General features: G+C 35.2%; 4 protein-coding genes, 1 long non-coding RNA gene and 1 other non-coding gene across 6 annotated transcripts in view; 1 reads left to right on the top strand and 5 right to left on the bottom strand.

The window, feature by feature from the left end:
- The window catches only part of LOC104725797 (pentatricopeptide repeat-containing protein At5g52850, chloroplastic-like), a 4,160-nt gene extending 3,017 nt beyond the window's left edge, over positions 1–1,143 (top strand). Inside the window, exon 2 of the mRNA XM_019233251.1 lies at positions 358–1,143. Within this exon, the coding sequence (XP_019088796.1) occupies positions 358–1,022 (665 nt within the window). The 3' untranslated portion in view covers positions 1,023–1,143. The remainder of the gene's footprint in view (positions 1–357) is intronic.
- LOC104725798 (probable NADH dehydrogenase [ubiquinone] 1 alpha subcomplex subunit 5, mitochondrial) lies at positions 995–2,497 on the bottom strand. Its single transcript, XM_010444528.2, has 2 exons — positions 2,084–2,497; positions 995–1,374 (listed from the first exon to the last, which is right to left on the bottom strand). The coding sequence occupies exons 1-2, from the start codon at positions 2,394–2,396 to the stop codon at positions 1,175–1,177; spliced, it is 513 nt and encodes a 170-aa protein (XP_010442830.1). The 5' UTR covers positions 2,397–2,497; the 3' UTR covers positions 995–1,174.
- Positions 3,900–5,338, bottom strand: LOC104725796 (probable WRKY transcription factor 27). The gene is made up of 3 exons (XM_010444525.2): positions 4,721–5,338; positions 4,505–4,618; positions 3,900–4,428 (listed from the first exon to the last, which is right to left on the bottom strand). Exons 1-3 carry the CDS (start codon positions 5,179–5,181, stop codon positions 3,918–3,920), a joined length of 1,086 nt encoding a protein of 361 aa, XP_010442827.1. The 5' UTR covers positions 5,182–5,338; the 3' UTR covers positions 3,900–3,917.
- LOC104725795 lies at positions 12,540–13,018 on the bottom strand. Its single transcript, XR_757968.2, has 2 exons — positions 12,924–13,018; positions 12,540–12,829 (listed from the first exon to the last, which is right to left on the bottom strand). It is a non-coding gene; the product is annotated as an uncharacterized LOC104725795 (long non-coding RNA).
- LOC104725794 (notchless protein homolog) lies at positions 13,424–16,587 on the bottom strand. The gene is made up of 12 exons (XM_010444524.2): positions 16,328–16,587; positions 16,068–16,149; positions 15,893–15,982; positions 15,659–15,784; positions 15,448–15,575; positions 15,154–15,353; positions 14,790–14,853; positions 14,490–14,600; positions 14,254–14,388; positions 13,972–14,169; positions 13,808–13,864; positions 13,424–13,713 (listed from the first exon to the last, which is right to left on the bottom strand). Exons 1-12 carry the CDS (start codon positions 16,478–16,480, stop codon positions 13,630–13,632), a joined length of 1,428 nt encoding a protein of 475 aa, XP_010442826.1. The 5' UTR covers positions 16,481–16,587; the 3' UTR covers positions 13,424–13,629.
- Positions 16,693–16,764, bottom strand: TRNAK-UUU. Its single transcript has one exon. It is a non-coding gene; the product is annotated as a tRNA-Lys (tRNA).

Raw genomic sequence — 24,835 nt, 5'->3', positions numbered from 1 at the left:
CCGGGTTTTCTAGCTCGGTTTCGGTTTCAAATAGTCTTGTTGACATGTACGGTAAATGTGGTCTCTTGGAAGATGCAAAGAAAGTTTTCGAAGAAATAGCTATGCCTGATGTGGTTTCATGGAATGGGATGGTATCTGCTTTGGCATCAAACGGTTGTATTTCATCTGCTCTATCTGCATTTGAAGATATGAGGATGAAAGGATTCGAGCCCGATTCAGTAACGTTCGTGATATTGCTCTCTGCTTGTAGTCAGGGAAGATTAACAGAGATGGGACTTGAGTATTTCCAATCAATGAAGGATACTTATAACATTGAGGCACAGATAGAGCACTATGTTCATTTGGTTGGTATCTTAGGTCGTGCTGGACGGCTAGAGGAAGCAACAGGAGTTCTAGAGACAATGCAGTTAAAACCAAATGCTATGATCGTCAAAACATTGTTAAGAGCTTGTAGATACCATGGGAATCTGTCTTTAGGAGAAGATATGGCTAACAAAGGCTTAACACTTGCACCATATGATCCAGCATTCTACATTCTTTTGGCTGACCTATACGACGAATCTGGAAAACCAGAGTTGGCCCAAAAGACTAGAAATTTGATGAGTGAGAAGGGTTTGGGTAAGAAGCTAAGCCAAAGCTCTGTGGAAGTTCAAGGAAAAGTTCACAGCTTTGTCAGTGAAGATGTTACTACAACGGTAAAAACGAGTGGGATTTATGCAGAGATAGAATCGATAAAGGAAGAGATCAAAAGGTTTGGTTCTCCATACCGAGGTAATGAAAACGCAAGCTTTCACAGTGCAAAACAAGCTGTTGTATATGGTTTTATCTATGCATCACCACAAGCTCCGGTTCATGTTGTTAAGAACAAAATCCTGTGTAAGGACTGCCATGATTTTGTCTCTATCTTGACCCGATTAGTCGATAAGAAAATAACTGTAAGAGATGGTAATCAGGTACATATCTTTAAGAATGGGGAATGTTCTTGCAAAAGGGAAGAAACAACATTTGTATTATTATCATAGGTTTTTAATAAGAATGATAAAACATTTGTGAAACGAGTACAACATTGTTATAGTTTTGAAAGTTATTAAGCAATTTATTCAGAGGCTGACCACCAATTCGGGAACAACTCTAGCCAAAAAAGCAACAAACACACAATTTGTAAAACTGGAAGTTACTCCTTCAACTGCGGGTCGCTGGAGATAGTAGCAGCTGGGATTTCTGTTTTGGATTCCGAAAGTAGACCTTCAAGCGTTTTGTAGAACTCTGCAGGCAGAGGACCAGGTCGGTGCTGAGGAACGTGCTTTGGAATCGGTGCATCGTTTTCAATTACTTCACACTCATAGTCATCTGGAACACCCCAAGGGTCCCATTCTGCAAATGCAAACATATTGTCTTAGGAGCCCATGGTGAACAAAGTATCGTAAATGGGCAATAAACAAACCAAAATATAGAACGTTGCAAGTCTGCTCTGTAGCAGCATATTACAACCAAAGAATGTTACAAGGCTCAAACAATAGCTACTTCTATAAAAGACAATAACATTTCATAAAACCAAGAAATAAGATCACTGAAAGAGAGCTTTCACAGGCACTATCACTAATGTATATATAACTGCAAAGCAAGAACACTAATACATGCCACACACCTATGTATCATTTGAAGCAAAAACCGTACCAAGCTTTCTTTCACCCATACGCCAGAGTTAGCAAATAATACAAAAAGCTCGACTTTTGCATTCCGTTACTTGCATTTCAGTTTCAGCTAGAAATTTCAATAAACCTTTACATCATAGAGACTCACCAATGCAATGCTCAGTGTTCAGATTCTGCTAACCTATTGCCCCATCCACAAAGCCTCAAAAAATTAAGATTCTCATTTTTCCAAACCCATTTCTTGAAACAAATCAATCTATAGTCCTAACTGTTCATAATTTGTTCCCTAACTAGCTATGCACAGTAAAATCAAATCCCAAATGTTTCATTATACATCACTACCGACCTAACAAGGTAACCTCAGTGATTCATCCACAAAACCGAATCAAAAATATCAAATCAATCATAGAGTCGAAGAGGGAACGAACCAATCATTTTCCCAATGAGAGTGAGCTCATCGCGTGCCTCTTCGATAAGCTCTTCAACCTGACCACAACCAAGCCGTTTCTCAATCACCTCCCAATCTTCTTCTTCCTTGCATACACTGAGACGGTGGCGCGTGAACGCTTCCACAGATTTACGGTATCCTTCATCCTCCGGCACGGCTTGGATCTCCTTTAGGGTTTTGCTATAGAGATCGATCAACACCGCTCTCGCGTTCGGAACAACGTCAAGCCCAACGATCCCCGTCGTCTCCTTCATTTTAGCCAATAATGGCCGTCCGATTGCCCGTAGAAACATCTCAACCGTTGGATCGCTCCTCCTCTCACTCCTCAGCTCCGGCGAAATCTCAGATATGTTTGTTGGTTGTTTTGTTTACAGTGCCAACTCTCACTTTTTCAGATCGAGAAGAAAACGAAAGAAGCTATGGGCCTATGTTTAGTTAAATGGGCCTGTTATACTAATAGGCATATGACTGGGCTTTTGTGTTCATCGCATATTCGCATCATTAAGCATATTTATTAATCTTATCTTGCTTTTTTTTAAACATCCTAATAATTAATTCGAGTTCAATTGTGAATCTGTGATTATTCATATTTTAAAAATCTAGTGTTTTTTTATATTCGTGAGTTGGGGACCATAGACAATATGGCCAACTCTTACGTTAGATATTTTTAAAAAAGGAAACCCTTTTTTCCCCTCTCAATTTGTATCGATTTTTTTTGGTTACATTAAATGCTTGTTCACTAAAGTAATAAGATAACACTTCCAAAAAAAAAAAAATTAGTAATTAGTATAAGATAAGATGAGAGGTAACAACAACTTGCATGCCCATCTTTCGTCATATAAGAATCTGGACAGACCAATACTATTTTTTTTAAAAAAAATCGTAATTTCGTAATAGGCTTATTCTATTAAAATGATATCATAAACGACCCTACTTTAGTTAATTCTAGAGACGTTTAATTGCAGGATTTTTCTAATACGAACAAATAAGGAAATAAAATATGTTTGACCGACGCTACGGATTACGACAAAAATAACATATTGTAGTATTTTGATAGTAATAAAAAAAAGGTTGACCATTTAATAGAAGCCAAAGCACAAGGCACCACAAGTGGGACTAAAGACGCCAGATTTAGGGTCTTGTCTCGTGATATTAAAAACCGGAGTCTTTTAGTTCCCGGTCTGAACCGAATTAACTGTCGTCTAGCTAGCTAGCTTGCCACATGATTATTTTATTTCTCAATTATTACACTAAACCGATGTTTTAATTATATAATTATTATCGTCATTAATTGATACGAATTTTTTTAACATTGTTCTCACTTCTCACTGCCAACTTTATTATTTTAGGCACATTAATTAAAGTAGCTGTAAAAAAAAAAGGTTTAGATTTAAACCTATATTTTGTTTGTTTCAGTATTTACCTTTTGTTTTTGTCAACCCATATTTTATTTTTATAAAATTAAAATATACTAGAGAGTTTGACAAAAATTTGTTGCTTTTTGGTATTCATAGTTTTCATCATTACTGATTTATAAGTTTGGGAGACAAGAAAAAGCTTTGGTATGTATATATGCAATATCACTTTGGACCATATTATTAATCAAAACTAATTTTCTAAATTTAGCTGTATTAGTCTAAACTCTAAACTAAACGAAGAAGAAACATGATTTTATGACTAGTCATTCTTTCTCTGTCTCTCTATATATTTTTTTAATAACACAATAAATGTCAATTTTTAACAAATAAAAATAATAATTAAAAACTGACTTTTATCTTTTTTTTTTTTTTTTTTTNGAGATTATTCGTCTTCCATCATCCACCACCGTCACCGGCGGATCCGGCGGACCAAGAGGAAAAATTACGAGCGAAGAACAAATCATCTCGATCTCTCACCGCTAAATTCGGTATCAAAAGATCATCCATGTCATCATCTTCACCAATATCTTCATCATCTTCTTCTTCTACTTCTTCTACATCTTCCTCTTCGTCTTCCATGTTGACTTCTTGACTAATCATATCTTCATCTCCGTTTGTTCCTTGAACGTCGTCGTTTCCTTTCAACGGTGTCGTCGGTGAAAGATGTATCTCTTCTTTAACCGTATTAGACCCAAGAACGGTTTGACCTGACGAGTCGGGTTTAGGGATCGGGTTAACGGGTTGAGATTTGTTACGAGTACTACCGGCGAGAGAGTTCCGGTGAGTTGGAAGTGGATGAGTGTGTTCTCCGGTGTAAGTGACTATGAAGATATTAGGATCTAAATTACTTCTTTCCACTTGTTTTCGAGCTAAACATCCTTTTGAGCTACTGCATCTATAGTAGTTCCTGTTTTTATGTAATTACACATTAATTAAACTTTTTTTTGTTTTGTCGAGAAAAATTTGAGAAAAAGACTATATACCTTGGGTAAGGAGAGCCTTTGATGGGTTTTTGACCGTATTTACGCCAAGCCCACATATCAGAAGAGAGATTCTCTTGCGTTACATGACATATGGTTCTCTTTTGCTGATTCTTTCTGTGTAATTAGAGCAACAAAACAAAAGAAAGCATAGGTTTAAATAAAGTAACTTTTGTATAGTAAGAGATGGGGTTTATTAATCGATGAAACCAAACCAACCTTTTTCTAGATCGAAGAGGAGGTTGGGATTGTTGTTGAAGAAGCTGGTCGCGTTGACCTCTGAAAACAAAGACGGAAGAAGAAGTGGACGGTGGGAAAACCCTAACACCTAGAGGAGGTTTCTGATCTTGTGATTCGAGAAGTAGTTGTTCTTGTTTCATTGAGACACTAAGAGCTGGTGATGGAACTATAGGAGGAGGAGGAGACCAACTTGTAGTAGTAGTAACGGGTAAAAAAGGTTTGCAAGAATCTTGTAGCTCGTTGCAAGAAGAAGAAGAGTCTCTGTCTCCATGGATGTGTGTGAACAGAGGAGGAGAAGGAGGAGGAGGATGTTGTTGTTGTTTACAGTTTCCTCCGTCGTCTTCATGACCAACACAAGAGTTGGTGTTTATAGTAGCTGTGGAAACAGAGGAGCTGCAGCTTCTGACGACGGCGAAGAGATCCCAATCCTCGGAGGACATGGCCGTGATCTTGAAGAATTTGGTGAGGAGAGAGAGAAAAGGAGACAAACTATGGCGTAAAGGACGGCGCTGACTTTTTCTTTGTCGAAAGAGAGAGAGAGAGAGAGAGGGAGGGAGTATGGAGAGGGATTGGGGCAGTGTCCGAAAGGAATCGATGGGTGGGAGAGAGAGCACTTGACTTGCTATTCTTTTCAATTATTTATACATTTGACAAAAAAAAAAATTTAACTCTTGATAGGTTTACACTTTTCATATCTTCTTTTCTTATCTCTTTTTACATATTTATACTCTTTAAATAGATAATATTATGATGTAGTCTTTCATCATATATGATAATATTTGAAAGAGTATAATAAGATTCGCTAAGTAATATTTTCTTTTTAAAAAACGTTAAAAAAAAATGTATATCAAGATGTCTTTTTAATTCAATGATTCATTTTTGCTGCGTGATAAAATAATGTTAGAAAAATGTTTTTCTCCAAAAATGAAAAGAATTTTTTTGGAGTGTGGCGAAATTTCGGCTAGTAAATTTTTGTAACGTGTGATAATAGATTATATCGAAATATTATTGAATTTAAAAAGACAGTCTTTGATTTTAGAACATGTTTTTATTACTAGACGACAAATTTACAATAACGTTCTTATAGCTGAGAAAATGTTTCATAATTTACGAACAAACAAACATTAATTGTAAATGAACTCAAGATTCAGCCAACAAGCATTGAAACACTAATATGTTTTAGAAGTTTTTTTTGGTTATAATGAACATACATTTCTATCATTTGTCTCTAAATTTCTTTGAATCCAACTGTTTTTGTTTCATATATGAATTTATAATGTTTCAGAGAAAAACTGAACAAGCCTAATGTAATGATATGACGACATTTATTTTTGTAATATGGCAAAAAAAAATAGATTTTTTGATTTTTGAAATTGGTCATAATTGATAATTATATTCAGCTATAAAGAGATACCAATCAAAAAAATTGTTTCAATAGTCTAAGAATTAAAACACTAGCTGTTTAAAGAACTAAATCCATAAAATTGAAAAGATAAATAGATAAAATGTTTTAAAGTTTGGGGTTTAATAAAATTTTATAATAAAACATAGCATCCAAATAAATAATTTTGCTTTAAGCGTGAATGTCAATGTTGAACAAGGTAACACACAAAGAAGATATAATAAAAAATTGTTGAAAAAGAACGTAACGTAAGTAATATTGTTCATTCATTGTAAAAGAATCCAAGAATGAAACGGCTTAAAAATGCATTAACACAACAAGATCAATTTCTAGATTCTTCCTCTGAAACGAATCTCTGATTTTAGAGGATAATTTAAAATGCTCACAAGATCTTACAAAAACAAAAGGTGAAAAAAGCACGAATACTCTTTTCACACCTCTCAAATCATAAGTTAAAAAAGAAAAAAAAAAGAGAAAGAAAAAATCGTAAATATGGTAATGGTACGAATAATATTCGAACCAAACAAAGCACTCGCTTCACTTGTCACTCTCTCTACTTTTTTTTTTTTTTTTCCAATTTTTGTATTTTTGTTATCTCTTATTACAGACAGAACACAATAGAAGAGTTCTTGTAATTTCGTAAGTGGAAGTAAGATACAGATTCTTGTTCTCTCTCTATTACAAAATCAAAATCAAAATCTTATCCCACAAAAGTTGCTTTTACTTTGACTTTATAAACCAAGTCAAAGCTAGGGACCACTATTGTTTTGTTTTGGCGCACACTAGCAGTACAAAAAGCGCAAAATAGTCATATGCAATTTTGGGACTTTGATTCTCTGCATCCGTGTTTATTTTACGTTCTTCTTTCTGATTCGTCCGTTGTTATTAAGCTCGTCTGGGCCGTACGATTTATTCGATGTATTATTTTTTTTTTCCCGATGTATTCTTATAGATTGGTGGAATCTGTTGGTTAAGAAAACTAAATTGAATATATATATATATATATTTTTAGAATTCTCAAACTATTATCAGAAAATTGTCATACTGTGTTTCTCAACAATTTTAGAATATATGGGACTCGAGAATTCCAAAAATTTATAAATAATTACCATTGATTTGTTGGAACTTGAAACCTATATAATGTATAAACTATGTAATTGTGAGAATTTTGTTATCAAGTTACAAAGCTTAGTAGTTGATTACGAAAGTTCAATGCTATATTTTACGTCAGTTTAATATATAAAATGTGAAAAAATTATTATCTGTCATAAGGACCCAGTGACACTGTTCTTCACTCATTTTGTTTTCTTGACCACCATTTAATTTAGGTGTATTTGATACATATTTTTCAAATGTAAAGTAATGGGTAACGGCAGATTATCTAAAGAGTTTGATTGAATTACAAGTTTGTATCTAAAAATAGATATCCAAAAAACGAAAATAGCTTTTTCTCAGCCACGTCTCTCAAACCGTTTCATTAAAGAGCATTAAGAAAATCTCTAGTCCTTATAGTGTTCAAGATGCCACTAATTGTAACGCTTTAACTTGTCTTTTGTAAATAAAACAAAGCTTTTAGGAGGGGTTAAAACAATGTAAAGATTTATACCTTTATATAAAGTACTTTTTTGCCAAATGACACTACAAGTTAGCAATATATCCCATTTATTAATTTCATTTTCAATTTGACAGTACTTTAAATATCTTCGACAATTCAATATTATTTGACACTTTTTTTTTTGAAATAAATCTAACAAAGAATGTACTTTTACAAGAAAATGAATTGTTTTTGAGGATTTCATTAAAAAAAGAATTTGCACAACGAATTTAAAGTAACTTCTGAATCAGATTTATTGGTGACATCAACACTAATTTTAGACAATTCATATATATTTTTTTTGGGCAAACAATTTTTTAGACAATTCATATATACATTTTCTTTATCAAATATAACATGCATTATGACACAATCCAAAATTTATGACAAAAACGACAATTACAAGTTACAAGCTTCTCCATTAGACTAGTGACTTTCAAAGGAAATAATTAGTCATTGGGTGTTACTTACTTCTCGTACAATATATATTCTATAGCAACAACACATCACAATGCACCATTATTATGGTTTGATAGATCGATATTTATGGAATCGACTAAAAAAGACCAATAAAATGAGGAGGGATGGGTCCATTACATGACACGTGAGGTAAACGACAACATGGGATGGATTCGTTTCTAATTCCTAAAAATATCATTTAGACTTTCCTAAAATGTTTTGAGTTGAGATTTGGAATTAATATCACTCGGAATTTCATCAATTCCTTGCTCTTTTTTTTTTTCTTTTTTTTTTGGGCTGTTGGAACTTTTCTTTTCTTAAAGAGATATTTTTTTTTCTTATATGCTTTATTTATCATCCATTTGAACCTTTTTTTATAAACAACTTGAACACTTTATAAGAATATTGTTGAATATATGGAAAACTTGTTAATTATATGGAACACTTATAACAACACATCACAATGCACCAAACTGATGTGAACTTAAACTGTTCTCAGATTAAATGAACTAAAAGATCATTATACTAAAAAAGTTCCACATCAAAATTTTAATATATTACTTAGTTTACGTAGTATACAAAACATAAATCACTAAACCAAATCGCCTTGGTCCAGTGGTAAAGGGAGAAAAATCCCGCCATTTGGGTTCAAGTAGCATTGGTTATGGGGGTTTGAAATTTAATATGGTTTCTTTCGGTCACAAGAGATTAGTCTTTGGGCTTAGAAAGCCTTTAGAATCACTTTTGAGTTATAAAAAAAACAAAAAAAACATAAATCACTCTACTTATTTGCAAGTTGATCTTAAACTGGAAGCTCGTTCATCTAAATATGTGTTGTAAGCCATCTTTCTCATCAAATTGAATATAACAATTTGATCTATTTGTTGGTGTGTTTGGACTATATTCTTCTTGGGGCTATGTGGTGTTGGTTAGAGTTTCTTAATAGACTTACGTGTCTACTGCCGCTTAATTGCATGTATAAGAAACGTTCACTTATTATTAATATATCAAGTTCTTACTACACAATTTTAACATGGTACGAAAATTCTAGGATTTGACATCGTGTTTAGATTGCTCAAGCTTTATCTTTGTTCCATCGTTCATTTTTGTTCTCCATGAAAAGTTGAACTAGTTTTGTTATTTTAGTGAAAACAATGTAACGAGTTAACGAAACGTATGGGAAAATAGTGAAGCTTACACAAGGTAATGATTTGCCCCAAAAAAAAAAAAAACACAAGGTAATGATTAGGGTAAACTCTCGGTCTTGGGTAAGTGATTTATACGTGATTATAATCCAAGAGTGATTTAGAAAATTATACGTGATGAGTTTTAATTTAATAGATCTTGTTTTCTTAAAAACAATGTAAACGAGTCGTCAACGAAACGAATCAAGTAAGAAATCGTAAAAGAACTTTGATCTTCGTCTTCTACCTTTTTTTTTTTTTTGACAAACCATCTTCTACCTTTGTCTCTAATTTCTGATTTTTAACGTTGAGTCGTTGACATACTTCAAAGATATTAAAATTGACTTCTTCATCCTATTGGTTCATATAAACTAATTTTTTGTTGTAGAAAAAAAAAAAACATTGACAAATTATGTGGCTATGCATGTGCTATACATTTCAAATTTTCAACACATATACTTTAACATATTAAAAAAAAAAAAAAAAACCTAAAAGAGGTTCTATGTTTTCCACATTAATTTGAATATCCTATTCATAACAAAATGGATTTAATTAATTTCAAATATCCGTTTGTTAATGGTTTCAAATCAACTCGGTTACGTTGTATCATGTAATTTGATTTGTGGTGTAATCAGGTGAAGGCAGGACCGTCTTACGTCACATGCTCCCCACTTCTTGTACTCCAATGCCAATGGAAGGCTGAAACATGCATGTGTTGGTCATTTGAGTGGGAAACAGGTTTGTTTCATCATCTGACTATGTTTAGAAAGTCAACGACTCGAGTTGGATCAAGTCCTTTCTCACTCTTGTTGGTCATAATTAAACACTCTTGCTTTCGTAATTTCTCCCAAATTTTGCTGACTATTAATATGTTGTTTGTTTCCAACTATAGATGCGTAGCTGAAGTAATCCTCTCCAATATATATAGTCCCAATCACTACCAATATTATCTTCTTAATTAATTAGTCCATTTTTATAATTTATATATATGACTTACAAAGTTTTGTTTTATATGGATTCATGTTGATTCCTTAAAATAATTCGAAGTTTCGAACAATAAGAAAACGTAAAAGGGACTTTCTTGTCTTACTTCCTCCTCTATCCTCCCTTGAAAAAACACACGAACAGAACATGCATATTTTAGCAATTGCTTTTTTAATGAATCCGATCAATTCTGATCCCAAATTGTGTAAAACATGAAAGCGTCATTCCACTTTGACCAAATTACCATAAAAGTTTTGGTTTAACATAAAATCTGAGCTTGCAAAATTGCCAATCATTTTACCATAAAAGTTAGATCAGTATAAGAAGCTGCCAATCATTTTACATAAAGCTCAAACATTCACCATTTTTTAGAAAATAAAAAGAATCACAAGTCAATAGGGTTCGTGTGTCAGGGAACACGTGCGTCTAACGCATGTCACGTGACCATTTTGTAGGGTGCAATTATAATTTGCACATCCAAGAGTGGAAGGTGGCCAAATAGACAAATTGCAGAAAAGATGACCCCAACCTTCTTATATAAAAAGTTGAAGCAAAAAGGCATCATTCTTATTACGAGACATGACTACATTAATCCCCACTATAATCATAACATTCACTGTCTACACTAAGAGTACACACCCTATTATGTTTGCTACTATAATGACAATAATTTTAAAGATAACTAAAAGATAAGGTAACAATATTTCGAAAATAAAAGCTGTTAAATTCGTGTAATTTGAAAAGTTTAGAAGAAGAAGAAGAAGAAAAGAAGAAGAGATAATTACGATCATAACACATATAACATTAGTCTTTTCCCATCAAGGGGTCGGAATCAAAAAATTCTTGGACAATATTGAAGCATGTGGCTTTATTAAAATAAAGAGAAGGTATAGTACCAAAATAATATTCCATTAGTTATTCATTTTGCAACAAACTATCGAGAATATAACCCTTTACGAGCACAAAAGGTTTCTCTCATTCATGATTACCAAAAAGAATATGGCTTCAGTACACATAATTTATATACCTTTCCTTTTTTTTCTCTCAAAAAATACCAAAAGACAAGAGAGAAAAAGAGGGATATATGCTTCTAGAAAAAAAGGAAAAAAAAACAAGGAATCAAACCCTAACATCCTCACTATATTCACATTGGTTTGTTTATAAAAATAAATATCGAACTTAGAAAACAAAAAAGAACCTAATGTTGGAGACATGGAAAATATGTGGTTTTAATTAGGCAATAAGGTTGTATGATCATATATGATAGGACATAAATAAAAAATGAAATCTTATTATTTTTGGACCACATCCACTATAATGTATTTCATATTTGATGTATCATCTTTATTTTATTTTAGTTTTTGTCCTAAAGAAAAGACATCCAAAGGGAATGAAATGAGAGAGATGTTTGGTTAATGGTTACAGTTCCTTTCACTTCTCTTTTAGACTATATTGATTTTAATAGTTTGGTTTATGTCTAAAAGGCGAAACAAAGCCAAAGATAGAGAGAGAGAGAGAGAGCTTTTGATGATCAAATTCCAAAACTCATTCCATGAATCAATTTGGTTGTCTCTATAGGAAGAATTCTCTGATATCTCTTTCTTCTTTCGGTAGAGGTGATGGGATGATAGAGAGAACCGACTAAAGCTTTTGGTCCTTACAAAGAGGGGCCATTAGAGAGAGGGAGAGATAAGAATAAAATGATGTGATGGTCACTATCACTTGGTACTGATCGTGAAATCTTCCATGACCACGTTTTGGTTTTTGTGGGTTTGGTTGGTTTCATTAGGAGACTGAGCCAAGGATCGTTTCTGAAAACCTAGCCCCGCCCCTCAATTTTTTCATTGGTTTGGCAAATGACAGCGATACAAGATCAACCCCAAGTAACTTTTTTTTTGTTGTTATGATTATGTCATGTCTATATACTCTATATATAACTAATTCATGGTTAAATGGTCCAAAATTAATAATGTGTGTTGAGAGATTTCTCATTCTGACCGTCATTTTAATAATGTTTGACCCAGAAGTCAGAGCTCGTCCAATTAGAGTCAGCGAAAAACCAATTTTTTGTCCTTGGATTATTTTTACGGTTTGATCTTCAAGACCTTATTTATATATATCACTGAATTGTTAGAGGCTAATCTTGTTTCGTTATATAACCACAATACCTCTATGTGTATGAATTCATGTAATAGCCAATGTAAAAAGGCTTCATATAAAAGTAACAACTTGAGGGAAGAACAAATAGTTTTTTAATTTTTTTTACTAAGCATAAGATCAAAAAGCCCATAGAGAAGCATTAAAAAGCAGAAGCCAAACAAGTTGAAAGAGCTAAATAATTTGGCTGAGAAAAACAAAAAGCTCCACGATGCTCTTCAATCTTAACCCTGCCATAGCTTCAAAACTCTATCTTTACCACCAGAAACTACTTTCTCACCATCTGGACTCCAATCCACAGCGTAAACCTTTGACCAACCAAGAAAACGCAAAGGGTTGCAACAGTATGAGAAGACAGAGATTGACATGGGTAAAAAAATTAAGCTTGGAAGGTGTTTATACCTCATCGGAATGGCCAGGAAGATCTTGTTTTAACTTTTTCGTCCTAATTTCCCATATCTGTGACAGTACCAAACTTTCTGATTTAGAAACTGAGGAATATCTCCAGTAAAGAGTAGGAATGACATTTCATGAGTTACATCATTATNAGCCCCGCCCCTCAATTTTTTCATTGGTTTGGCAAATGACAGCGATACAAGATCAACCCCAAGTAACTTTTTTTTTGTTGTTATGATTATGTCATGTCTATATACTCTATATATAACTAATTCATGGTTAAATGGTCCAAAATTAATAATGTGTGTTGAGAGATTTCTCATTCTGACCGTCATTTTAATAATGTTTGACCCAGAAGTCAGAGCTCGTCCAATTAGAGTCAGCGAAAAACCAATTTTTTGTCCTTGGATTATTTTTACGGTTTGATCTTCAAGACCTTATTTATATATATCACTGAATTGTTAGAGGCTAATCTTGTTTCGTTATATAACCACAATACCTCTATGTGTATGAATTCATGTAATAGCCAATGTAAAAAGGCTTCATATAAAAGTAACAACTTGAGGGAAGAACAAATAGTTTTTTAATTTTTTTTACTAAGCATAAGATCAAAAAGCCCATAGAGAAGCATTAAAAAGCAGAAGCCAAACAAGTTGAAAGAGCTAAATAATTTGGCTGAGAAAAACAAAAAGCTCCACGATGCTCTTCAATCTTAACCCTGCCATAGCTTCAAAACTCTATCTTTACCACCAGAAACTACTTTCTCACCATCTGGACTCCAATCCACAGCGTAAACCTTTGACCAACCAAGAAAACGCAAAGGGTTGCAACAGTATGAGAAGACAGAGATTGACATGGGTAAAAAAATTAAGCTTGGAAGGTGTTTATACCTCATCGGAATGGCCAGGAAGATCTTGTTTTAACTTTTTCGTCCTAATTTCCCATATCTGTGACAGTACCAAACTTTCTTATTTAGAAACTGAGGAATATCTCCAGTAAAGAGTAGGAATGACATTTCATGAGTTACATCATTATATAAAAGCAAGTTTTTTACCTTGAGAGTAGAGTCTTTACTGCCACTCAAAAGCAATCTACTGTCTGCGGACCAGCTGACCTGATAAACAGGTCCAACATGGCCCCGGAAAGCTGTAACGAATTGTCCTGTAACACCATTCCATAACCTAACTGATTTATCGAACGATGCACTTGCAATCCATTTTCCATCAGGTGAGAAATAGACATGATTTACAAGCTGTTGTTGACCACAATTATACGTAAACAATCAGAAAGAGAACCAAAAACCTCGGCAAAAAGAATGAAGTTTTCAAGAAAGTACCTGTTGATGACCAGTCAAACGCTTTTTAGATTGTTTGCTAACAGAAGGTTCCCAGAGGAACATTGTAAAATCATCAGATCCAGACACTAATCTTTCAGGGGCATCCCCTTTTGCTTGGTTGTATCTTTGGAGTGCCTATAATAAAAAGAAGCCAGCAGTTTGCAAAGGGAAAGATGAAAATCAGGGTAAAAGGACGAAACTGATCTCAAGTGTGTGGAATGGAGTGATAAGCTTACCTTTTGTTTTTCTTCATTTGGAGGGTATTGTCGTCCAGTGTGGTCAAAAGCTCCTGTTCGGAGAACATATTCTGTGCTCAATGCTAGGGAGTTAATCCAATGCCCATGCCCCTGAAGTAACAGTGAAAATTGAGTTGGTTAAAAGTGATACTTGGTGAATCTGTACAAGCTACGAAACATACATTCAGAACATCAAACACATAGAGCAATTTATCAGCATACGATCTCTCAAGATACAAGAAGGATGGGGAATGTGTCTGATACTAGTGCAAAGGAAAGATAATGTGGCTAAAACTATACCTTCAATTCACGAATGAGCTTCCCCTGAGTAGTCTCCCACATCTTTATCGTGCAATCTTGGGAACTGCCAAACACAAAACAGATATTTAAATACAATGCAAGAGAAAAAGATAATGTTATGTAACTAAGAAGAAGTGATCATAGACTTAAACATGGGGGCAAGTACTAAATGATTAACAAGATAAAGAGACTGCAAATTAAGTTCATTTCATTATCAAGTTATCAGATATAAGATTTACCCATGACCGACAATGAAATGATCTAAGCTATTGACTATAAACTACAATGAAATGTTATTCAACACATATTAGACACCAGAGCTTAAGAAAGACAATACGAAACATTTCACATATTAGTAACATACCCTGTATATATAATTCCATCTCCACCCCATTTGACACAAGTCACAGCAAGCGTGTGTCCACTGAGACAAATTATAGATTTTTTCAGTGTAATATCCCAAATCCTTGCATCCCCATCTTTACTAGAAGTTACAAATCGACGGCATGGAGAACTAAGGTGGACTGGTTCCCACGAGATACCAGTAATCCATTTCTTGTGACCCTAAGAATAAGGTGAAAAGCAACTGTAATAAGTAACAAACCAAAACACAAGGACACTTGAAACGATCAACCAATATCAAATTAAAGGTACTTACTGTAAGTGGGCTGCCTTCTAGTTCTCCTTTCTTCGGATTCCAACAACAGATTTCACCGGATTTACTACCACTCACAAGATGCTTACCATCAGGAGACCAAGCAACTGTGAGAACCCAATTCTTGTGCCCTGAAAAGGTTAGCGAGTTAACCATTAGTAGGAATCTAAAAAGGGAAGTAAAATGAGGAACGATGGTGAGGGAAAAATCTAACCTTTGCAAGTAAACAATGGAGTTTCAGTGTAGAGATCCCAAAGCCTAACAGTGGTGTCACCTGAACCACTTGCTAATTGCTTACCGTCAGGACTAAATGAAACACAGAGCACAGCTTCCTCGTGACCTACAATATAAAAAACAAACCAAACAAACTCAAGTAAGCCATTGGCACTTAGTTAATCTCTAATATTAAGAATTTCTGAAACAGAAGAAAGCAGTATTATTAACATACCAGCAATTGTTTGTGAGCAACGGTTAACTGGACGGATTCGAAAAACAGCTTGTTGTTGATAAACAATAGTCAAAACCTTCTCCACAGACACTGAAACCCACAATTTTAATTTTAATAAGATTTTCATAGAGCCATAAGACACACACACACCAAAATGCTTTAATGAGTGTTTAACCTTTATTTTTCTCCAAGTAAGTTCCTACAGGTACAAGAAGCTCTTCGTCTGATACATAGAAACTATAAGGTAACATCTCCTCCTGAATCATCATAAACATAAACAGCAAAAGTTCATCAATACCTAAAATCAACAGAGTTCATAAACACTTAAAAAAAAAAACAGAGGAGTCAAGTTCCTGCATATCCTAAACTACCCAGAAACGAAAAATCACATCTTTAAGCCAAATTTGAGTTAAAGAAGAGAGAAGAGATGGTTACGTTGTTGAGGAAGTTATTGACAAGGTGAGTAAGTTGCAAAGGACCAGCATTTTGAGGGATATACATGGCGGAACCCAAATTAGTTCCTTCTGGGTCTGTTAACAGACACATCACCGTCTTCCCCATACCTGCGTCGACCGTATCCATGGTCATCGTCTTCGACGAGTTTAGCAAAAGAAGACCGACCTGTGTGAGTTAGGTCTTTCTTTTGCCGTCTGAGTGAAGAAGAGAGAAGCAGAAGGAACAGAGGAGGGGAACTCAATTAGGTCTTTTTTATTCTATGATCCGACCCGAAACTTTTTCAAGTTAATGGGCCTAAAACTACTAAACCGTTTAGCAAAAAAGAAAACGAAAATAAAAAAGAACACTGTCTGTGGGAATCGAACCCACGGCCACGTGATTAAAAGCCACGGGCTCTACCACTGAGCTAAGCCGGCTTTGTTGACCTTTCTATAAGTATATTATATTTGAAGCAAACAAAAGAAAGTGTCTAAATAAGTAAAGCAAATTAGTTTCAGAGGTGGTTTATTAGTTAATGATTTTAATAGATTTGGAAGTCCAAATAAAAATCATGTGTTATTCAATCATTTATTTCAAAATACTTACCCATCAGACTAAAATATATTTAAACATTCTATTTAATCCTTATTAATTTTTATCTGTTTATATATTTTCATTTATAACAAGTGAATAAGAGAAATTTGAGAGGAGCCAAAGCGAGTTATCTCCTCGATATTCATTAGAAAATCGTTTCAGCCAAGCATATTCTCCCACTCTCAATGCAAAATAGTCCACACACATAAGAACATCTGTTGGATCGTGAAGTGAAAGCAACATTTTGCAGGTTTCTAATGTTGACTTATGAATCCCCGCGCAATCCATATACATGATTCTTGTTAAAAGACACCAAAACAAGGCCCTGAAAATAGTTTTGGGTCAAAATGGAGTTATAATAGTTATATAGGTTATAAAGTTATAATATGCTTTCCACAACAAAAACTAAATATTTTTTTTTTAAAAAAAAAGCTTCGAGACACTATTATCGAAGCCCTCAACCAGAGTATGACCTCCGGTGCCGGTGGAGCTTTGACTCACTGGCGTCAGGAGTTTTCCAGTCCTCAATTGTCTCCTTTTCACTCTAATTTTCCTGCTTTTTCCCCTTTTTAATTCTTTTGTTTCCCCTTTTAAAACTCATCTGAACCCTTCTAAACCCAAGGCTTTTGGTGAAAGTTACAACAACCAACAAGAAAGGGAGAGGATGCTCTCCGGCGATCTCCATCCATCACCCTCCATATGCATCATATTGGCCGAAATCAACATTGGTAGAACCTTTAATCTCTAAATCTGAGGTATCGTTTCGCCTCTGGTTCTCCTCATATACCTTGTCTGTCACGCTAAACCACCAAAAGCTGACCCTACCTCGACCGGAGATGCTTGCCTCACCGTTTAATCTTCCTATCTCCGTACGATGACGACGACCGCGATCTAAGATGTCCCCTGTAACGCCCTAGAACCGCACGACCGGACTAACCGTGGACCTGCCCGGAGGTCGTCACAACTAGACGATTACTAGCGATCCAGCCGAGGTTCCACCAACGAATTAGGTTCCCCAGCCAGTCCATCGACACCCTTCTATCCGCTACGTACAACCTTAGGCTTTGCAACTCTCAGTACATACGCGTCGTTATGCTGGTCCGGACTAATCCGTTCCAGCTCCACTTGTCCGAATTATATATGAAAATAATCGATTTATAATATATAAAATAGAGCTTACAAAATCAATAACAACACAAAATAAAAGTGTTGGATCCAACTTAACAGAGAAAACAAGAATAAAAAATAACAAGAAGAAGCAAGGACTTTGCAGCGTATCACGAAAACATCCTATCCGATCCATTAAACTCGGTACTACCCTCTTAAAACTTTTCCTGCAAGAAAAACAATTGTGGAGAGGGGTGAGCAATCTAAGATCATTCAGTGAGTTGGGCAACCCTCTAACATGTTATCCCCCTATAACATGCTATCTCAACACATCCAACTACCCCACAACTACCCCACAATCAAAGCATGCAATGCGGAAGCTTAGCAAGCAAACAACACACACACACAAACATTCAATCAAGGAACAAATAAGACCCGACTCGTCTAGACCTTGACTCTATCTTGGCCTCCACGCCACTTCACCCGCAATCACTGCCAAGGTGGAAAAGGCTAAGAGTGCATCAAGATCTCTTGACCACACTTGACACCAAAGTCAGGTATCCACACCATGACTAACACACCAGACCTCTTCCAGGGATATCACAATCCACCTGGGAAAAACAACTCCACAACCTAGGGCCAATCAATTCTCTGATCCATCCCAACACTCTTCTGCGTTGATACCACAAAGGCAACCAACCAGACACAACCCAAATCCTCCTCGTTGCTACCCCCAAGTAAACAACCGGGAAATACAGTGCCGCATCGTCATGCGGTTCAGGCTAGTAGCTAGCTAGACCCGAATCCGTCCTTCCATGAGATCCCTCTGGATTAGCTCACCGGACTTCCACACACGTCAGGAATAGAGTTCGATCTCTAGATATGAACCGAGACATTTAACCCGCGATCTAGCTAGGACAACACTTAACTCTAGGACTCAAAACTCCAAGAATTAAGCTCAACCAACATGCAAGCGTCACACGCAAGCAACAATCAATCACCACATACAAGGCTTAAGCCGCAAGAAAACAATCAAGAAACTTAAGAAAACAATACACATGCATGCATCCTGTATGCTCCCAACCCCAAAGTTTTAAGTCTTTTAATTACAAATTTTTGCATGCATCCTAATCCCCATGTTTTTCACATGCATGCGGCTCTTTCCAACTGGGAGATTCTCGCATGACTTAAGAAAACAACACTCCAATGGTTTGAACTCCCATCAACACCATGAGGTTATATTCCTTTGGTTTTGGGTACACATGCGGCTCTTCCCTTCCCGGAGACTCTCGCATGGCCTCACCAACAACCATCCTTCACCATTCAGAGGTTAACCTTTTTCCTTTTTAAATTTTTTGGTCCTCATACGGCTCTTTCCACACAGGAGATTCTCATATGGACTCACCAAAAATAACATCCTCTCAACTAGACTGATCTCCCATCAAGTATAGGGGTTTAACCTCTCCCAAAATTCATGCAAAAATTAAAATGAAATTTACCATGCATGACACACCCCCAAATTACTCGATTTTAAGTAAGAAAAATTCTTACTAATTTTTCCATCGATCTCCTTGACCGAGAAAAACCCAAAATCGAACATGCAAAGCATTTCACACTTGCATGTGATTTAAAAAAATATTTTCCACCCTTGGAAAAAAATCTCAAAACCCTCAAAATCAATCATACAAGGCATTTCACACTTGCATGAGATTTTTAAAATTAAATATTTCACCCCAAATTACTTTAAACCTTTAGATCTAGCATCCAAGACATTTCACACTTGCATCTAGTCTAAGAAAAAGCCATTCTCCCCCAAGAATGCTTAAAAACCCCTTAAGATCCCGCTTGTCTACATGCAATCTACATATCTATATGCAACAAGGAACTAATGCAACACACAAGGGCCGATGCAAGAGCTAGAGAGCTCAGACACCTCCCATCCCCCAAAATCCACAACTCACCTTAGCTTTGGAGACTTTTGGCCGATTAGAACTCCACCACACCACGCCGATCTGACAGCACTTCCTTGGTCTTTAGCTCCTCTCTTCGCCGAGATCTTCTCCTCTTCTTCCTCTTCTCTCGAAATCACAAGGTTTCTTCTTTAAGAGAGTGGAGAGAAATATTTGGGCAGAGTTTAGTTGTCTAGAGAGGTTATGGTTGAAATGAGAAGCCAAGGGGTGATATTTATAGCCCCTTTGCTCGACTTCAAGGCTTAGCAAGTGGCAATTTTCTCTTGACAAGTGTCAATTATTTTGCAGGCACTCTCCCCCACTCGCGCGTGAATCTCAAACGCTGGCGGAGGAGGCTTAATCTGTCGACACGTGGCGTCTCTCTCCCATGCAGAGACTTCCACTTCCCCGTCCTTCCCTCGTCTCTCTTGCGTCCCAAGCTCCCGCACTTGTCCGCAGAGACAATTCCTTTGTCCGCAAGTCTACTTCCTCGGCAGTCCCCGGTCCTTCCGACCGTAACATCGATCTCTCGCAACTTTCTCCGGACCTTCTCGTCCGTGACACTCGGTTGTCTTGTCCATCTTCGGACCTCCCGTCCTATACGTCTGATCCATCTATTGTCCGCGGTACATTGACCTTCTGGTCGGTACATGGCCATTCCATCCCCATGGTCCATCTTACGTCCTTTGTACCATTTTTCCACGACCATAACTTTCCTTTTCCTTCTTTTAGTCCTTTCCCCAAATTTCTTGATCATCCATTGTCCAATGAATCAAATGCCCCATCGGTTCACGTCCGTTCTTCGGCCTTGGATCCTTCCGCGACTTGGTAACTTTAGGCACAAGTTACTTAGGCTGTTCTCAGAAATTTCCTTCTTTGTTTGTCCGAGACATCTCCATGTCCTTCGTACACGTCCTTCGTGTCCGGAACGTACTTCGTAATATGGGTCACTACATCCCCTACCAGACAAAAGGAACCTACATTTCCAATTGGTGGGCTTATTCAACTCTGGCCCATTAAGCTGTGTAAAGCCCAATCCGATAATTGGTGATCCAAACTGCTATCTACTAAAGCCCAGATCTGTTTTAATCTCTTCTTTGCTCAACCTTGGCCAATTTAGGAGCCGTTTCTTGAAAGCATTTGTCCGACTGCAAATGAATCAAGACGCCCCTATGTTGTTATGGTTGTCTTAGATTTCTATGAGAATCCTGCCATTAGATTCACCTAGGATGTATTATCATGAGATTATAAGCTTCCCGAAGAAATGTTTTGTGTGCCCAACTCCAAGTTATCTGAGAACCTTGCCTTTAAAATCATCTGGATTAGTACTCATGATTTTATAAAGGTGAAGAAGAACGACATTATGGTCATCTCTCCAAAGAGCGGTGATTACTGAAGCTTCTTCAGCCTTTGATTATCTGCACCCCTTTATTACCGAAACCATCCATGTGTAGTTTAGCTACTTCAAGGAAGACATTCATACGCTTAAATGCTTGGAACTCAGATTTGGGTTTCTCTTAATGTTGCAAAACGACTATAAACTTTGTGTGAAATTCCTTAATCTCCATGGCAGCAGAGGAATTCATGCGAGAGAGGACCCACATGTTATTTTACGGTATGGCATCTACCACTTGTGAACCATGGTTCTAGTAGCTTCACCTATGTCCTTGAAATTGTGCATTGACCACTATCACTCATACTATTCTGACGATTTCAAGCCACACATCCCCAACATCATTTCCACAAGCTATGGGTTGTATAAGTTCAACTCCCACTCCATGACAACCGTAACATTTACCCTCAAGCATCCGACCAACATCACCCCTATTCAAACTATGGTCAAAGATTTACCTTGCGTAGTCGTTCTCGTGCCGACGAGAACCACGACTTTGGCTCTTTCACTAATGTCAGTTTGTCCTTCGACAATGGCAACTCAGTCCTCCATTGACTCGCTCTTGGAAGACTTGTCGATAATATTTGACCTCACATGTACCAAGAAGTTATGTAGATTTTGGCTCAAAGCTCTCAAAGAATCATTATCGATTAAAATCATCTATCCTTTTATCTATTTTATGTTGGCATTGGGGATTGCCCTTTCTTGTTGTACTTTAAACTTTTGGAACTCAGATTCCTGTTATCTTTGTACTTGGTTTCTATTCTAGTGAAATGAAAACAAGTTTGGACCCAAAAAAAAAAAAAGGTTATAAAGTTATAATTATTATTTGATTTATTAGTTGGTTACAAAATAAGTTATATGGGTTGACTTCCTTAGTTATACCCAGATACACTTAAAGAGAATATCCCAAAAAATAATACAACTTAAAGGAAATAAAATCTTTAAGAACCATATATTGTTAGACAATTAAAGAAACGAAATATTATAAAATCGCGGAAATTAATCACGCTTAAGCGTGATTTCCGATTAAGCAAACAAAATAAGATCTTATCTAACACTCTTCCAAACTTTTAGTATTTTTATTGACATCTCCGTTCACCGAAATACACCATATTCATTTATATCCATTTACAAATCTTTTATGGGTTACTATTAAAAGTGTATTTTTTACACCTAAATATACTTTATATTACAAATATATTATTATCACCACTTAGAAAATGTTTATATAAACACATTAAGTCAACTATTTTACTTTCACTTCTGCATAGTTTTTTAATTACTAAAATTGTTGGCTCAAAAAACATTTTGAATAAAAGATATATTACATAATATACTAATAGAGAAAACCTCGGCTCCACCCTCCTTATGTGTGGAGAGAACATGTTCACGTCTTTTTGTTATCTCAAAATGGCTTGATCCGACAACCAATGAAAGTAAAAACATTTTTCTAACGTCACAAAATCTTTGATAGTAACTAATGTTAAATTTCCCAATGTATTCTTAGAAGTATAGTTGACACACCATGATGTAGTCGTTGTCTCTGTAACGCCTCAACCGCCACCTTGCCTAAGTGGGTCCTACATCTATTCTCGGTCTATGGATCCACTCATATTCGATAGCCGGTTTATTATGTCTGGGAGGCTTTAAAAACTTGTTTACCGATCCTACAAATCAACAAATGATATTTTTCTATGTTTTGTCCTCACTTGCACAGTTTCGAAAATCACTTCCAGAAAGGTCACCCATCATGAAATTCTCTTAGGACCCTTGACCAGAAAATAAGTGCATTTTGATGACATATACGGCCAAATCAATTCTTTTAAACCTTTCCGCAAACCAGGGTATCACAGTCTTTGAGCTCATATGGATCTATCAACAATGATTTATGTTTTTCTAATCTATCTATCTATGTTTGTTGTAAGCTTGTGTTTGATAAGCCTATTTTATCTATCTATTAGGTTGATGAGATTCTAATTGTTATGTTCTTTTGAGACTGAATGAATAATGGTAACAATTATGTTTGGAAAAAAAAGAAAGGTTTATGACCAACCGTTGAAAAATTAGAAGAAAATTAATTCGACATACATAATTAAAGAAACAATAGAAACTTATAAGCAAAATAATATATGAATCCCAAATAATTCAGAGATAAAATATAAATTAAATAAAACAATCTTAAAATACTACAATAAATTTTAAAATATAGTATTAGGAAAAGAAAACACATATATTAATTTTTTTTGGGTCGACATATTAATCTTAACTATTCTCAACTGAAAAAGTAAAAAGTAGGAGAAAATTGTGGTTTAAAAAATAAGAAAATTTATCTTCCCATTAAAAAAAATTTCTCAATTAAATAATGTTGAAAACAATGTTTGAATAAATTATTTAAATATGAAACAATATATGTTTATATAGAAGTGAGTATTTACAAAATTTAAAATTAATAATTAACTGTATATTTTCTTTAATCCCTTTTTCTGTTTTTTTAGAATTAGTAACTTAAAATTAAAAAATAATTAAATAATATTATAATTTCGAATTTTATGAAATATATATATATATATAATCTCCTTATAATTATTTTAAAAAACTTTGTATTTATAATAAATTCTGTAATTTTTGATAATTATCTTTTTGCATTAACAAAATATTTTATTTTTGTTGTAATCAAATTTCTTTTTTTAAATATTAACTTTTACAATTATCAAAATTTGAGATTAATATTTTCACTTATCAAATTCTTGTTAATGGCAAAATTTAATGGCTAACTTTAGAAATGGGATGTGTGTATATATTTCCTTCCCCAAAAATAAAAGAAAAGCAAAAGAGAGTCTAAGAACGCCGTTCTTAATATCACCACGAGGAGGTTCGTTCTTTCCGAGCTATCATGTATCTTTTGCTCTTTTCTTTCCTCGTTTGGTTGTATTCATATTGTTTCCTCAACAGATCTCGTCTAATATGAGTTTTTTTTTTTTTTTTTTTTTTTTTTTTTTTTTTTTTTTTTTTTTTTTTTTTTTTTTTTTTTTTTTTTTTTTTTTNGAGTTGGAACTTGAATGTAATTGTACCAGAATTTGTTTTCGGCAGGCGGATGATTGGACAGATGTTTTGCTCTGATATTCTAATTTTATTTATAAGATTATTACTGACGAACGCATAGCATGTATTAGTTCATTAGATTATTATGGGTATTGTGTTTTTTAAATTTGAATCCTCGATCGGTTAGTTAATTAAGTTGGTGAAGGGTTTGATTGGTGATTCTATCTCCCTCTTCAACTAGCTTCTTCTTCTTGGTGGCTTGTTGCAGGGTTTAAAAATGGGAGGAGACATCATGAATGAGAAGTTGGGGTATATTGTAATGGACGGGCACGAGACTCTCCTTGGAACTTTGTGTGGTTACACCCGTGAGGTGCTTCACGATTTCCATGATTATCCCAAGTCCCCCCCCCCCCCCCCCCC

This window comes from Camelina sativa, chromosome 11, assembly GCF_000633955.1.
Source record: "Camelina sativa cultivar DH55 chromosome 11, Cs, whole genome shotgun sequence".
NCBI lineage: Eukaryota > Viridiplantae > Streptophyta > Magnoliopsida > Brassicales > Brassicaceae > Camelina > Camelina sativa.
Note: the sequence above shows the minus strand (reverse complement) of the source record. Positions and strands in the feature narration are given on the sequence as shown.

Bases quoted from the DNA above. Each gene is read 5' to 3' on its own strand.
- LOC104725798 (XM_010444528.2), bottom strand. From the start codon at position 2,396: ATGTTTCTACGGGCAATCGGACGGCCATTATTGGCTAAAATGAAGGAG. The intron at 1,375-2,083 runs GTTCGTTCCCTC...TTGCATTTGCAG, and splicing joins TCTCATTGGGAAAATGATTG to AATGGGACCCTTGGGGTGTT.
- LOC104725796 (XM_010444525.2), bottom strand. From the start codon at position 5,181: ATGTCCTCCGAGGATTGGGATCTCTTCGCCGTCGTCAGAAGCTGCAGC. The intron at 4,619-4,720 runs GTTGGTTTGGTT...CTAATTACACAG, and splicing joins CCTCTTCGATCTAGAAAAAG to AAAGAATCAGCAAAAGAGAA. The intron at 4,429-4,504 runs GTATATAGTCTT...ACATAAAAACAG, and splicing joins AAAGGCTCTCCTTACCCAAG to GAACTACTATAGATGCAGTA.
- LOC104725794 (XM_010444524.2), bottom strand. From the start codon at position 16,480: ATGACCATGGATACGGTCGACGCAGGTATGGGGAAGACGGTGATGTGT. The intron at 15,354-15,447 runs GTAAGTACCTTT...CCTTATTCTTAG, and splicing joins TAGAAGGCAGCCCACTTACA to GGTCACAAGAAATGGATTAC. The intron at 14,854-15,153 runs GTATGTTACTAA...TGTGTTTGGCAG, and splicing joins GATGGAATTATATATACAGG to TTCCCAAGATTGCACGATAA.